We start from the raw sequence: 15,421 nt of genomic DNA on the forward strand, positions 1-15,421 counted from the left end.
AAAATGGGCATATCGTTCCTTCTTTTCCTAATAACCAAACAAGTGTTCTTGTACTTTACCTTAAATAAATGTCCTTTAAAGATGCCAAGCCTTTCTGACATCATTTTTGTGCATAAATACAAGTGAATAAAAGAGAAAGGCATTGGCCAATAACTTCATCACAACTGCCACGGTGATTGTAGGACCATCCTGATTTCAGAGTTAGTAAAATGTGAAAACTACAACACCTGTGTACCTACCATCTTGCTTCAGAGACAGAACAATTCCCAGCAGCACTAACAGCCTTGTGTCAACCTCCTTGAGCTAGCCTTTCCACCCTAGAGTAAACTGTCCTCAATTTTGTGTTTACTCTTCCCTCAGGTTTAGCTACCGTTTTTTTAAACATGGACCCTATGCAATCCGTTGTTTGAGCTTGTTTCAGAATGGTTCCATGAGTGGAACTGTATCCCATTCTTTTGATGTTTTTAAAAACCATGAGAAGTTGATCTATGCTAATGTGTGTAGCTCATTTATTTTTCACTATTGAATATGCCAATCTCATCCTATCCTGCTGTATGAATTCTGCTGATGGAAATTTGGGCTGTTGCCCGTGTTGTGCTGTTAAGTTATTTTTGCTCTAAACATTCTCAGAGTTGTTTCTTAGACCATGTGTGTTTCTCCAGGGTATATACCTGGGCAGGGAACGGCTAAGTCTAGATGAGAGTGCTTGCTGTTCTGATTGCTAGCTAATACTGCCGCCCTTATTTCTGTCCACTGAATAGCCCGAGGGGACATGAGTCCTGTTCTGGCTCTGTTTACAGACCTTCAGGGGGAATAAGCGTTTATTAAAAGAATAGGGGTGGGCATTCCCTGGTGGCGCAGTCATTGAGAGTCCACCTGAGGATGCAGGGAACATGAGTTCGTGCCCCAGTCCTGGAAGATCCCACAGGCCGCGGAGCGGCTGGGCCCGTGAGCCATGGCCGCTGGGCCTGCGTGTCCGGAGCCTGTGCTCCGTGACGGGAGAGGCCACAACAGTGAGTGGCCCGCGTACCGCAAAAAAAAAAAAAAAAAAAAAAAAAAAAAAGAATAGCGGGATAGTGAAGGAGAGCTTCCCAGACCATAGTCTGACTTTGAGCCATGGCCCTGGGGGGCAAAGCCAGAAAGGAGTGGAAGCCAGATGGAGCAGTGCTGTTGGCGCTGAGCATGCGTGTGAGGCGGGGCTGCCCTTGCCTGGACACTGGGTCTCAGACTGTGGCACAGCTGACATCACAGAATCCACTGTGAGGCTACGGCTGGGCTTCGGGACCTAGAAATTCAGACAAAACACTGCATGCGTTCTCAGACTGTATGTTTTTTTTATTTAAATTGCAGTAAGGAAGCTGAAATGGGCTCTCCAGGGGTATTTCCCAGAGCCCTGGTCCCCTTTGCAGCTCCCAGCTCTAGGTCCTATTGATGGGCTTCAACGGTCACTGGCTCCATGGTCTCAGATGTCACACCGGTGATTTCCAGGCCCTGGCCACTCTCTGCTGTCTCTGTCATGGCCTCCACTCGGGTCCCTTCCACTGGCTCCGCCAGGATGCTCCCATGTTTATTTCGTGATGAGGCCACTGTCTTTTTTGTAAGTCTGGCTCTCACATTCCTGAAGAAAGAGCTGATCCTGCTGAGTATGTTGGTGGTGGGACCTGAACGCGCTGGAGATAAGCTCCTGCCCGATTTGTGCGAGGTCTTGGACTCACTGGTGATAGGAGCACGGCTGATGCCTTTGGGAGCAGCGCCCTGCTCGCTGCCCCCCGGGCTGCCGTGGCCTTTGGCCTTTTGGTCCTCTCTAGTGGCTCTGCAGCCACCTGAGCACGGGCCAGCTGCTTTGGGGATTGTCTTGCTCCCCGCTGCCTTGTGGTGGCTTTCCACGGAACTGCAGAGCTTGGGGCTCGTCAGAGCTCTGTCCTCTCCCCAGTGCTCCCTCCTCTCCCTTCTTCCCTTGCGGGCCTGGGACACTCTCTGTGAGCTGCCATCCTGCTCGCTCACTTTGCCTTCCTGTGGCAAGCTTGAGACGAGGGTCCCCTCATCGTCCTTGTCGGCTCTTGCTTTGACAGTCTTGCTGGTAGGTTCTGCTCCGACCACAGTCATGCCGGCCCCTGGGGAGAGGCTGGTGGACGTGCTGGAAGCATACTCTGAATTGTTCTCAGCACCTGCCAAGGCCGTTTTCCCGCTCCTCAGGGATGTTGTGGCAGTGTCCCCAGTGGCTCTGTTGGTTTTGCTTCCTCCGGGCCCGTCGCTGGCTGTGGCTGCTATGGCCGTGCTCCGCTCTTCAGCGGCAGGAGACTTGATCACTGCCGTGCTCAAAGCACCCGCTGCGGTGCCTCCTGCCACCCCTGCTGTCTCCACCTTAATCGTTGACTGCGATGCTGACGCTTTGTCGAGCCCTGTAGTAGGTTTTGCTTTCGCAGTGGCCACATCGGGCATGGTATCGGGCTTGTGGGAGTCCAGTTGGATTCCGTGCCCCCCAGCAAAAGCTGCAGGCGTGGCCCCGGCCACCTCAGGGCACGTGTGCAGGCTGCTGACGTTCACCTGGTCCTGATGCCCCTTTCCTTGGAAATCCTCCACGGCCGGGCTCCTCCCGTCCTGCTCCTCCTCGAACACAGGCATGCAGGGCATGTCCCAGACGGGAACGGCATAGGTGTTGCTTTCACTGTCCACTGGTGGTCGCAGGAGGTAAATCAGCTGTTCCCACTCGGCGAAGAGGTCTTCCCGTGCATCCAGAGGGGGACACAGCTGCAGGTAGAAGCAGCGGCCAGTGGCAAGCTTCACGCGCAGCTGTTGTTTCTCACGATTGTGAGTGGAGATCCTCACGAACTCCAAGGGAAGGAGCCTGGTGAGCTCTAAGGTCTTTGCAGCCTTGTGGCTCTTGCCCTTGGTGGCCTGGCTGCGCTCGGCGTGCTTTTCACAGCCGGTGGCCCGTTGGGCCAGCAGCATGATGTCTGGGAGCGGGAGGACGGGGCTGGTGGATGTGATGCCCATGGTCACCAGGCCGCCCCAGTTGTGCACGTCAATCGCTTCTCCCCTCTTCGTGACCTGGATGAAGTCGCTCTCGAATATCGGCGCGTACTTGAAATGGTCGTATTCGCCCTTGTGCAGTTGCTGCTGCAGCTTCCCCGTGGTGGTGTTGAACAGGTCCACCCAGGTGCTGCTCCGGGCCGTGTGATACGGGAGCAGAGAGTCCCCACTCATGGCTGTCTTTGATCACGACAGGCAGCGCGGTTAAGGCGGCTCCCTGGCCCTTCCCTCCCTCGGCCTCACTGGCAGAAGAGCGAGCTGCGATGCTCCTGCGTCACACATGCAGCCCTGTGGCAGGTCTTCCAAGCCCGCCCCACAGGCCCCCACGTTTGCCTCCGGGTCTCCCAGAGGCAGGGGTGTGTGTAGGGGCACAGATGATCACAGTTGGGACGCTGTAGGGCGCCTGGAGCCCAGGCTGAATCTCTTCAAGTGTGTCGAGAGGTACGGTAGGCTCCCCCTCCGCCTCACCTCACTTCTGCTTCTGGGTTTTTATCTCCCCAAGAGGCTGTGGTGAACTTCCGTCCTAGTGAGAGAAGTAACCACTTTGTCAGCCTAACCCCCTGGCACAGCCTATTTATCCTCTGATGCCCTTTGTGACCTATCAGTGTCACAAAGCCCTTTGTGACCTATCACTGTCACAGAGCCCTTTGCCTCATCCCCCAGCTGCCCCCTCAGGGCAGGGCCCCCATCCTCTCCCAAACACCCCATTGCCCCCACGGAGGACAGGCACATCCTGCCAGGGACTCAGGTGCGTTACCAAAATAAAAATGTCTTCAAGTGGGAAAGTTTTGTGTGGGTCCTTTTTCTTTTCCTCCCCCAAATTCAGCTACTGGATGAAATCTATAGCAATGTAAGACGATGGGATCAATTTGAACCATTTAAGCTCATGGTTTAATTGTTTCAAATAGGGCAGAGTTGGCAGTGGCGGTCCTTACTCTGTCCTTTCATAAAATCTCAGTAAACGTGGACGATGGTGAGTGCCAGTTCCCCTGTGAAGCCTTCCCTAACCCAGAACTCCTTCCCATGCCCCAGACCCCCTCCTCTGAATAGATCCAGTCCCCAAACACACGTCTCTCATTGTATTTGTCACTCAGAGTTGTGATCATGACTCGTGCTGTCCTATCTCCTCCACCATCTGTGTACCTCTGTGCGGGACCGGGGTGGCACACTGTCTGAAAGTTGTTGCACCGAGGTAGCTCCCTCTCTGCACCATCACCTGCCACATTGAGCAAGTCCTTCAAATGCTCTGAACTTCCGCTTGCTTATCCGCAAAGTGGAAAGACGTGAGAATCGGAAGGGGGCACACACATTCAAGAACTTTATAAACAGCTAAGGGCTATGCACGTGTTGTTTTCCCCGTAAATTTATTTTATTATTTATTGTTGGCTTCTCTTGTTGGGGAGCACGGGCTCTAGGCGTGCGGGCTTCGGTAGTTGTGGCTCGCGGGCTCTAGAGCACAGGCTCAGTAGTTGTGGCGCACGGGCTTAGTTGCTCCGTGGCATGTGGGATCTTCCTGGACCAGGGCTCGAACCTGGGTCCCCTGCGTCGGCAGGCGGATCCTTACCCACTGCGCCACCAGGGAAGTCCCTGTGCACGTGTTTTTAATGCATTTTCTTCCTTCAGACTAGTGTTTCCCTGCACTTGCCTGTGTGGAAATCATCAGATCAAAGGAGTGTGATGTGATCTTTTTGTAATTTCTCCTCCTTGGGTCCAAGGAAAAGCTGGTGGAGAGTAAAGCATTAATTGCGGCTCCCTGCAGCTCCTAGTCTTCTGGGAAACTCTGGGTTAATTCTGGGGTCAGGAACCTTGTTTGGCCAGGGGAAACAGTGCATATGTGTAGGTCTTGGGCTGGCTCCCTTTCTCATCAGTGCTCCCCACCAAGTGCCCACCATTCCGTCCACCAACAGAAGAGACCTCTCCCCAGCCTCCCGTGATGAGGTCTGTGGAAGTCACAAACTGGAGGTCCAATCAACAAGGATGCTCTGACCGAACAAATACTCTCCCTCATGTGAGGTTTAAGGATTTGGTTTTGGAGCCCCAGAAGAAAAAAGTTCCTGCAGATTTGGTGTGGAGAAACCCTTGTGAGCAGGGCATTCAAAAGTTGAATTAGTGGCTGGAGGAGGACTGGATGCTGGACGTTCCAGGAGTGAACGCTGGAATTCCAGGTGGGAGCCTGTTTCTGGCCGCAGCCCGGGTCATGCCAGAGGCTAGAGGTAGAAGCCTGGGAGCCAGACACAGCTCAAGGGTGGACTGGATGCTCTCGAGATAAGGCCAGCTAAGAGCTGTGAGCTCACTGAAGTTCGAAAACCGGCTCCCGGCCCCCACCCCTCCCTCCCCTCAATCTAGTAAAATTGATGCTCATCTCTGTAGTGTTGGAACATGATGGTAAGGATGGTGGTGCCGCGGGTTCTTGTGCTGGTCCTAGCTCAGGCTTGTTTGCTTGCTTCCTTCGCATACTACAGACAGGGCTTTGCATAGAGAAGTGGGCTGGTGGATCACTGTTCTGCAAAGATCCCATTGTGCGACTGCAGCAGGTTACCTTCTCTGAGCCTCAGTGTTCTCATCTGTAAAATAGGCATATCGTTCCTTCTTTTCCTAATAACCAAACAAGTGTTCTTGTACTTTACCTTAAATAAATGTCCTTTAAAGATGCCAAGCCTTTCTGACATCATTTTTGTGCATAAATACAAGTGATTAAAAGAGAAAGGCATTGGCCAATAACTTCATCACAACTGCCACGGTGATTGTAGGACCATCCTGATTTCAGAGTTAGTAAAATGTGAAAACTACAACACCTGTGTACCTACCATCTTGCTTCAGAGACAGAACAATTCCCAGCAGCACTAACAGCCTTGTGTCAACCTCCTTGAGCTAGCCTTTCCACCCTAGAGTAAACTGTCCTCAATTTTGTGTTGACTCTTCCCTCAGGTTTAGCTACCGTTTTTTTAAACATGGACCCTATGCAATCCGTTGTTTGAGCTTGTTTCAGAATGGTTCCATGAGTGGAACTGTATCCCATTCTTTTGATGTTTTTAAAAACCATGAGAAGTTGATCTATGCTAATGTGTGTAGCTCATTTATTTTTCACTATTGAATATGCCAATCTCATCCTATCCTGCTGTATGAATTCTGCTGATGGAAATTTGGGCTGTTGCCCGTGTTGTGCTGTTAAGTTATTTTTGCTCTAAACATTCTCAGAGTTGTTTCTTAGACCATGTGTGTTTCTCCAGGGTATATACCTGGGCAGGGAATGTGTAAGTCTAGATGAGAGTGCTTGCTGTTCTGATTGCTAGCTAATACTGCCGCCCTTATTTCTGTCCACTGAATAGCCCGAGGGGATATGAGTCCTGTTCTGGCTCTGTTTACAGACCTTCAGGGGGAATAAGCGTTTATTAAAAGAATAGGGGTGGGCATTCCCTGGTGGCGCAGTCATTGAGAGTCCACCTGAGGATGCAGGGAACATGAGTTCGTGCCCCGGTCCTGGAAGATCCCACAGGCCGCGGAGCGGCTGGGCCCGTGAGCCATGGCCGCTGGGCCTGCGTGTCCGGAGCCTGTGCTCCGTGACGGGAGAGGCCACAACAGTGAGTGGCCCGCGTACCGCAAAAAAAAAAAAAAAAAAAAAAAAAAGAATAGCGGGATAGTGAAGGAGAGCTTCCCAGACCATAGTCTGACATTGAGCCATGGCCCTGGGGGGCAAAGCCAGAAAGGAGTGGAAGCCCGATGGAGCAGTGCTGTTGGCGCTGAGCATGCGTGTGAGGCGGGGCTGCCCTTGCCTGGACACTGGGTCTCAGACTGTGGCACAGCTGACATCACAGAATCCACTGTGAGGCTACGGCTGGGCTTCGGGACCTAGAAATTCAGACAAAACACTGCATGCGTTCTCAGACTGTATGTTTTTTTTTATTTAAATTGCAGTAAGGAAGCTGAAATGGGCTCTCCAGGGGTATTTCCCAGAGCCCTGGTCCCCTTTGCAGCTCCCAGCTCTAGGTCCTATTGATGGGCTTCAACGGTCACTGGCTCCATGGTCTCAGATGTCACACCGGTGATTTCCAGGCCCTGGCCACTCTCTGCTGTCTCTGTCATGGCCTCCACTCGGGTCCCTTCCACTGGCTCCGCCAGGATGCTCCCATGTTTATTTCGTGATGAGGCCACTGTCTTTTTTGTAAGTCTGGCTCTCACATTCCTGAAGAAAGAGCTGATCCTGCTGAGTATGTTGGTGGTGGGACCTGAACGCGCTGGAGATAAGCTCCTGCCCGATTTGTGCGAGGTCTTGGACTCACTGGTGATAGGAGCACGGCTGATGCCTTTGGGAGCAGCGCCCTGCTCGCTGCCCCCCGGGCTGCCGTGGCCTTTGGCCTTTTGGTCCTCTCTAGTGGCTCTGCGGCCGCCTGAGCACGGGCCAGCTGCTTTGGGGATTGTCTTGCTCCCCGCTGCCTTGTGGTGGCTTTCCACGGAACTGCAGAGCTTGGGGCTCGTCAGAGCTCTGTCCTCTCCCCAGTGCTCCCTCCTCTCCCTTCTTCCCTTGCGGGCCTGGGACACTCTCTGTGAGCTGCCATCCTGTTCGCTCACTTTGCCTTCCTGTGGCAAGCTTGAGACGAGGGTTCCCTCATCGTCCTTGTCGGCTCTTGCTTTGACAGTCTTGCTGGTAGGTTCTGCTCCGACCACAGTCATGCCGGACCCTGGGGAGAGGCTGGTGGACGTGCTGGAAGCATACTCTGAATTGTTCTCAGCAACTGCCAAGGCCGTTTTCCCGCTCCTCAGGGATGTTGTGGCAGTGTCCCCAGTGGCTCTGTTGGTTTTGCTTCCTCCGGGCCCGTCGCTGGCTGTGGCTGCTATGGCCGTGCTCCGCTCTTCAGCGGCAGGAGACTTGATCACTGCCATGCTCAAAGCACCCGCTGCGGTGCCTCCTGCCAACCCTGCTGTCTCCACCTTAATCGTTGACTGCGATGCTGACGCTTTGTCGAGCCCTGTAGTAGGTTTTGCTTTCGCAGTGGCCACATCGGGCATGGTATCGGGCTTGTGGGAGTCCAGTTGGATTCCGTGCCCCCCAGCAAAAGCTGCAGGCGTGGCCCCGGCCACCTCAGGGCACGTGTGCAGGCTGCTGACGTTCACCTGGTCCTGATGCCCCTTTCCTTGGAAATCCTCCACGGCCGGGCTCCTCCCGTCCTGCTCCTCCTCGAACACAGGCATGCAGGGCATGTCCCAGACGGGAACGGCATAGGTGTTGCTTTCACTGTCCACTGGTGGTCGCAGGAGGTAAATCAGCTGTTCCCACTCGGCGAAGAGTTCTTCCCGTGCATCCAGAGGGGGACACAGCTGCAGGTAGAAGCAGCGGCCAGTGGCAAGCTTCACGCGCATCTGTTGTTTCTCACGATTGTGAGTGGAGATCCTCACGAACTCCAAGGGAAGGAGCCTGGTGAGCTCTAAGGTCTTTGCAGCCTTGTGGCTCTTGCCCTTGGTGGCCTGGCTGCGCTCGGCGTGCTTTTCACAGCCGGTGGCCCGTTGGGCCAGCAGCATGATGTCTGGGAGCGGGAGGACGGGGCTGGTGGATGTGATGCCCATGATCACCAGGCCGCCCCAGTTGTGCACGTCAATCGCTTCTCCCCTCTTCGTGACCTGGATGAAGTCGCTCTCGAATATCGGCGCGTACTTGAAATGGTCGTATTCGCCCTTGTGCAGTTGCTGCTGCAGCTTCCCCGTGGTGGTGTTGAACAGGTCCACCCAGGTGCTGCTCCGGGCCGTGTGATACGGGAGCAGAGAGTCCCCACTCATGGCTGTCTTTGATCACGACAGGCAGCGCGGTTAAGGCGGCTCCCTGGCTCTTCCCTCCCTCGGCCTCACTGGCAGAAGAGCGAGCTGCGATGCTCCTGCGTCACACACGCGGCCCTGTGGCAGGTCTTCCAAGCCCGCCCCACAGGCCCCCACGTTTGCCTCCGGGTCTCCCAGAGGCAGGGGTGTGTGTAGGGGCACAGATGATCACAGTTGGGACGCTGTAGGGCGCCTGGAGCCCAGGCTGAATCTCTTCAAGTGTGTCGAGAGGTACGGTAGGCTCCCCCTCCGCCTCACCTCACTTCTGCTTCTGGGTTTTTATCTCCCCAAGAGGCTGTGGTGAACTTCCGTCCTAGTGAGAGAAGTAACCACTTTGTCAGCCTAACCCCCTGGCACAGCCTATTTATCCTCTGATGCCCTTTGTGACCTATCAGTGTCACAAAGCCCTTTGTGACCTATCACTGTCACAGAGCCCTTTGCCTCATCCCCCAGCTGCCCCCTCAGGGCAGGGCCCCCATCCTCTCCCAAACACCCCATTGCCCCCACGGAGGACAGGCCCATCCTGCCAGGGACTCAGGTGCGTTACCAAAATAAAAATGTCTTCAAGTGGGAAAGTTTTGTGTGGGTCCTTTTTCTTTTCCTCCCCCAAATTCAGCTACTGGATGAAATCTATAGCAATGTAAGACGATGGGATCAATTTGAACCATTTAAGCTCATGGTTTAATTGTATCGAATAGGGCAGAGTTGGCAGTGGCGGTCCTTACTCTGTCCTTTCATAAAATCTCAGTAAACGTGGACGATGGTGAGTGCCAGTTCCCCTGTGAAGCCTTCCCTAACCCAGAACTCCTTCCCATGCCCCAGACCCCCTCCTCTGAATAGATCCAGTCCCCAAACACACGTCTCTCATTGTATTTGTCACTCAGAGTTGTGATCATGACTCGTGCTGTCCTGTCTCCTCCACCATCTGTGTACCTCTGTGCAGGACCGGTGTGGCACACTGTCTGAAAGTTGTTGCACCGAGGTAGCTCCCTCTCTGCACCATCACCTGCCACCTTGAGCAAGTCCTTCAAATGCTCTGAACTTCCGCTTGCTTATCCGCAAAGTGGAAAGACGTGAGAATCGGAAGGGGGCACACACATTCAAGAACTTTATAAACAGCTAAGGGCTATGCACGTGTTGTTTTCCCCGTAAATTTATTTTATTATTTATTGTTGGCTTCTCTTGTTGGGGAGCACGGGCTCTAGGCGTGCGGGCTTCGGTAGTTGTGGCTCGCGGGCTCTAGAGCACAGGCTCAGTAGTTGTGGCGCACGGGCTTAGTTGCTCCGTGGCATGTGGGATCTTCCTGGACCAGGGCTCGAACCTGGGTCCCCTGCGTCGGCAGGCGGATCCTTAACCACTGCGCCACCAGGGAAGTCCCTGTGCACGTGTTTTTAATGCATTTTCTTCCTTCAGACTAGTGTTTCCCTGCACTTGCCTGTGTGGAAATCATCAGATCAAAGGAGTGTGATGTGATCTTTTTGTAATTTCTCCTCCTTGGGTCCAAGGAAAAGCTGGTGGAGAGTAAAGCATTAATTGCGGCTCCCTGCAGCTCCTAGTCTTCTGGGAAACTCTGGGTTAATTCTGGGGTCAGGAACCTTGTTTGGCCAGGGGAAACAGTGCATATGTGTAGGTCTTGGGCTGGCTCCCTTTCTCATCAGTGCTCCCCACCAAGTGCCCACCATTCCGTCCACCAACAGAAGAGACCTCTCCCCAGCCTCCCGTGATGAGGTCTGTGGAAGTCACAAACTGGAGGTCCAATCAACAAGGATGCTCTGACCTAACAAATACTCTCCCTCATGTGAGGTTTAAGGATTTGGTTTTGGAGCCCCAGAAGAAAAAAGTTCCTGCAGATTTGGTGTGGAGAAACCCTTGTGAGCAGGGCATTCAAAAGTTGAATTAGTGGCTGGAGGAGGACTGGATGCTGGACGTTCCAGGAGTGAACGCTGGAATTCCAGGTGGGAGCCTGTTTCTGGCCGCAGCCCGGGTCATGCCAGAGGCTAGAGGTAGAAGCCTGGGAGCCAGACACAGCACAAGGGTGGACTGGATGCTCTCGAGATAAGGCCAGCTAAGAGCTGTGAGCTCACTGAAGTTCGAAAACCGGCTCCCGGCCCCCACCCCTCCCTCCCCTCAATCTAGTAAAATTGATGCTCATCTCTGTAGTGTTGGAACATGATGGTAAGGATGGTGGTGCCGCGGGTTCTTGTGCTGGTCCTAGCTCAGGCTTGTTTGCTTGCTTCCTTCGCATACTACAGACAGGGCTTTGCATAGAGAAGTGGGCTGGTGGATCACTGTTCTGCAAAGATCCCATTGTGCGACTGCAGCAGGTTACCTTCTCTGAGCCTCAGTGTTCTCATCTGTAAAATAGGCATATCGTTCCTTCTTTTCCTAATAACCAAACAAGTGTTCTTGTACTTTACCTTAAATAAATGTCCTTTAAAGATGCCAAGCCTTTCTGACATCATTTTTGTGCATAAATACAAGTGATTAAAAGAGAAAGGCATTGGCCAATAACTTCATCACAACTGCCACGGTGATTGTAGGACCATCCTGATTTCAGAGTTAGTAAAATGTGAAAACTACAACACCTGTGTACCTACCACCTTGCTTCAGAGACAGAACAATTCCCAGCAGCACTAACAGCCTTGTGTCAACCTCCTTGAGCTAGCCTTTCCACCCTAGAGTAAACTGTCCTCAATTTTGTGTTTACTCTTCCCTCAGGTTTAGCTACCGTTTTTTTAAACATGGACCCTATGCAATCCGTTGTTTGAGCTTGTTTCAGAATGGTTCCATGAGTGGAACTGTATCCCATTCTTTTGATGTTTTTAAAAACCATGAGAAGTTGATCTATGCTAATGTGTGTAGCTCATTTATTTTTCACTATTGAATATGCCAATCTCATCCTATCCTGCTGTATGAATTCTGCTGATGGAAATTTGGGCTGTTGCCCGTGTTGTGCTGTTAAGTTATTTTTGCTCTAAACATTCTCAGAGTTGTTTCTTAGACCATGTGTGTTTCTCCAGGGTATATACCTGGGCAGGGAACGGCTAAGTCTAGATGAGAGTGCTTGCTGTTCTGATTGCTAGCTAATACTGCCGCCCTTATTTCTGTCCACTGAATAGCCCGAGGGGACATGAGTCCTGTTCTGGCTCTGTTCACAGACCTTCAGTGGGAATAAGTGTTTATTAAAAGAATAGGGGGTGGATTCCCTGCTGGCGCAGTGGTTGAGAGTCCACCTGAGGATGCAGGGAACATGAGTTCGTGCCCCGGTACTGGAAGATCCCACAGGCCGCGGAGCGGCTGGGCCTGTGAGCCATGGCCGCTGGGCCTGCGCGTCCGGAGCCTGTGCTCCGTGACGGGAGAGGCCACAACAGTGAGTGGCCCGCGTACCGCAAAAAAAAAAAAAATAATAAGAATAGCGGGATAGTGAAGGAGAGCTTCCCAGACCATAGTCTGACTTTGAGCCATGGCCCTGGGGGGCAAAGCCAGAAAGGAGTGGAAGCCAGATGGAGCAGTGCTGTTGGCGCTGAGCATGCGTGTGAGGCGGGGCTGCCCTTGCCTGGACACTGGGTCTCAGACTGTGGCACAGCTGACATCACAGAATCCACTGTGAGGCTACGGCTGGGCTTCGGGACCTAGAAATTCAGACAAAACACTGCATGCGTTCTCAGACTGTATGTTTTTTTATTTAAATTGCAGTAAGGAAGCTGAAATGGGCTCTCCAGGGGTATTTCCCAGAGCCCTGGTCCCCTTTGCAGCTCCCAGCTCTAGGTCCTATTGATGGGCTTCAACGGTCACTGGCTCCATGGTCTCAGATGTCACACCAGTGATTTCCAGGCCCTGGCCACTCTCTGCTGTCTCTGTCATGGCCTCCACTCGGGTCCCTTCCACTGGCTCCGCCAGGATGCTCCCATGTTTATTTCGTGATGAGGCCACTGTCTTTTTTGTAAGTCTGGCTCTCACATTCCTGAAGAAAGAGCTGATCCTGCTGAGTATGTTGGTGGTGGGACCTGAACGCGCTGGAGATAAGCTCCTGCCCGATTTGTGCGAGGTCTTGGACTCACTGGTGATAGGAGCACGGCTGATGCCTTTGGGAGCAGCGCCCTGCTCGCTGCCCCCCGGGCTGCCGTGGCCTTTGGCCTTTTGGTCCTCTCTAGTGGCTCTGCGGCCGCCTGAGCACGGGCCAGCTGCTTTGGGGATTGTCTTGCTCCCCGCTGCCTTGTGGTGGCTTTCCACGGAACTGCAGAGCTTGGGGCTCGTCAGAGCTCTGTCCTCTCCCCAGTGCTCCCTCCTCTCCCTTCTTCCCTTGCGGGCCTGGGACACTCTCTGTGAGCTGCCATCCTGTTCGCTCACTTTGCCTTCCTGTGGCAAGCTTGAGACGAGGGTCCCCTCATCGTCCTTGTCGGCTCTTGCTTTGACAGTCTTGCTGGTAGGTTCTGCTCCGACCACAGTCATGCCGGCCCCTTGGGAGAGGCTGGTGGACGTGCTGGAAGCATACTCTGAATTGTTCTCAGCACCTGCCAAGGCCGTTTTCCCGCTCCTCAGGGATGTTGTGGCAGTGTCCCCAGTGGCTCTGTTGGTTTTGCTTCCTCCGGGCCCGTCGCTGGCTGTGGCTGCTATGGCCGTGCTCCGCTCTTCAGCGGCAGGAGACTTGATCACTGCCATGCTCAAAGCACCCGCTGCGGTGCCTCCTGCCACCCCTGCTGTCTCCACCTTAATCGTTGACTGCGATGCTGACGCTTTGTCGAGCCCTGTAGTAGGTTTTGCTTTCGCAGTGGCCACATCGGGCATGGTATCGGGCTTGTGGGAGTCCAGTTGGATTCCGTGCCCCCCAGCAAAAGCTGCAGGCGTGGCCCCGGCCACCTCAGGGCACGTGTGCAGGCTGCTGACGTTCACCTGGTCCTGATGCCCCTTTCCTTGGAAATCCTCCACGGCCGGGCTCCTCCCGTCCTGCTCCTCCTCGAACACAGGCATGCAGGGCATGTCCCAGACGGGAACGGCATAGGTGTTGCTTTCACTGTCCACTGGTGGTTGCAAGAGGTAAATCAGCTGTTCCCACTCGGTGAAGAGGTCTTCCCGCGCGTCCAGAGGGGGACACAGCTGCAGGTAGAAGCAGCGGCCAGTGGCAAGCTTCACGCGCAGCTGTTGTTTCTCACGATTGTGAGTGGAGATCCTCACGAACTCCAAGGGAAGGAGCCTGGTGAGCTCTAAGGTCTTTGCAGCCTTGTGGCTCTTGCCCTTGGTGGCCTGGCTGCACTCGGCGTGCTTTTCACAGCCGGTGGCCCGTTGGGCCAGCAGCATGATGTCTGGGAGCGGGAGGACGGGGCTGGTGGATGTGATGCCCATGGTCACCAGGCCGCCCCAGTTGTGCACGTCAATCGCTTCTCCCCTCTTCGTGACCTGGATGAAGTCGCTCTCGAATATCGGCGCGTACTTGAAATGGTCGTATTCACCCTTGTGCAGTTGCTGCTGCAGCTTCCCCGTGGTGGTGTTGAACAGGTCCACCCAGGTGCTGCTCCGGGCCGTGTGATACGGGAGCAGAGAGTCCCCACTCATGGCTGTCTTTGATCACGACAGGCAGCGCGGTTAAGGCGGCTCCCTGGCTCTTCCCTCCCTCGGCCTCACTGGCAGAAGAGCGAGCTGCGATGCTCCTGCGTCACACACGCGGCCCTGTGGCAGGTCTTCCAAGCCCGCCCCACAGGCCCCCACGTTTGCCTCCGGGTCTCCCAGAGGCAGGGGTGTGTGTAGGGGCACAGATGATCACAGTTGGGACGCTGTAGGGCGCCTGGAGCCCAGGCTGAATCTCTTCAAGTGTGTCGAGAGGTACGGTAGGCTCCCCCTCCGCCTCACCTCACTTCTGCTTCTGGGTTTTTATCTCCCCAAGAGGCTGTGGTGAACTTCCGTCCTAGTGAGAGAAGTAACCACTTTGTCAGCCTAACCCCCTGGCACAGCCTATTTATCCTCTGATGCCCTTTGTGACCTATCAGTGTCACAAAGCCCTTTGTGACCTATCACTGTCACAGAGCCCTTTGCCTCATCCCCCAGCTGCCCCCTCAGGGCAGGGCCCCCATCCTCTCCCAAACACCCCATTGCCCCCACGGAGGACAGGCCCGTCCTGCCAGGGACTCAGGTGCGTTACCAAAATAAAAATGTCTTCAAGTGGGAAAGTTTTGTGTGGGTCCTTTTTCTTTTCCTCCCCCAAATTCAGCTACTGGATGAAATCTATAGCAATGTAAGACGATGGGATCAATTTGAACCATTTAAGCTCATGGTTTAATTGTATCGAATAGGGCAGAGTTGGCAGTGGCGGTCCTTACTCTGTCCTTTCATAAAATCTCAGTAAACGTGGACGATGGTGAGTGCCAGTTCCCCTGTGAAGCCTTCCCTAACCCAGAACTCCTTCCCATGCCCCAGACCCCCTCCTCTGAATAGATCCAGTCCCCAAACACACGTCTCTCATTGTATTTGTCACTCAGAGTTGTGATCATGACTCGTGCTGTCCTGTCTCCTCCACCATCTGTGTACCTCTGTGCAGGACCGGGGTGGCACACTGTCTGAAAGTTGTTGCACCGAGGTAGCTCCC

The 15,421-nt window shown here is 53.9% G+C and overlaps 1 protein-coding gene across 1 annotated transcript in view; it reads right to left on the reverse strand.

Annotated features, from left to right (window-relative positions):
• LOC309801647 (Golgi-associated RAB2 interactor protein 4-like) overlaps positions 1 to 14,394 on the reverse strand; it is a gene marked incomplete at both ends in the record, with an annotated part of 87,443 nt that extends 73,049 nt beyond the window's left edge. Inside the window, one exon of the mRNA XM_082646728.1 lies at positions 13,577 to 14,394. Within this exon, the coding sequence (XP_082502854.1) occupies positions 13,577 to 14,394 (818 nt within the window). The remainder of the gene's footprint in view (positions 1 to 13,576) is intronic.
• Between the last annotated feature and the right edge of the window lie 1,027 nt (positions 14,395 to 15,421).

Source organism: Mesoplodon mirus (assembly GCF_964341445.2).
Source record: "Mesoplodon mirus genome assembly, contig: SUPER_3_unloc_19, whole genome shotgun sequence".
NCBI lineage: Eukaryota > Metazoa > Chordata > Mammalia > Artiodactyla > Ziphiidae > Mesoplodon > Mesoplodon mirus.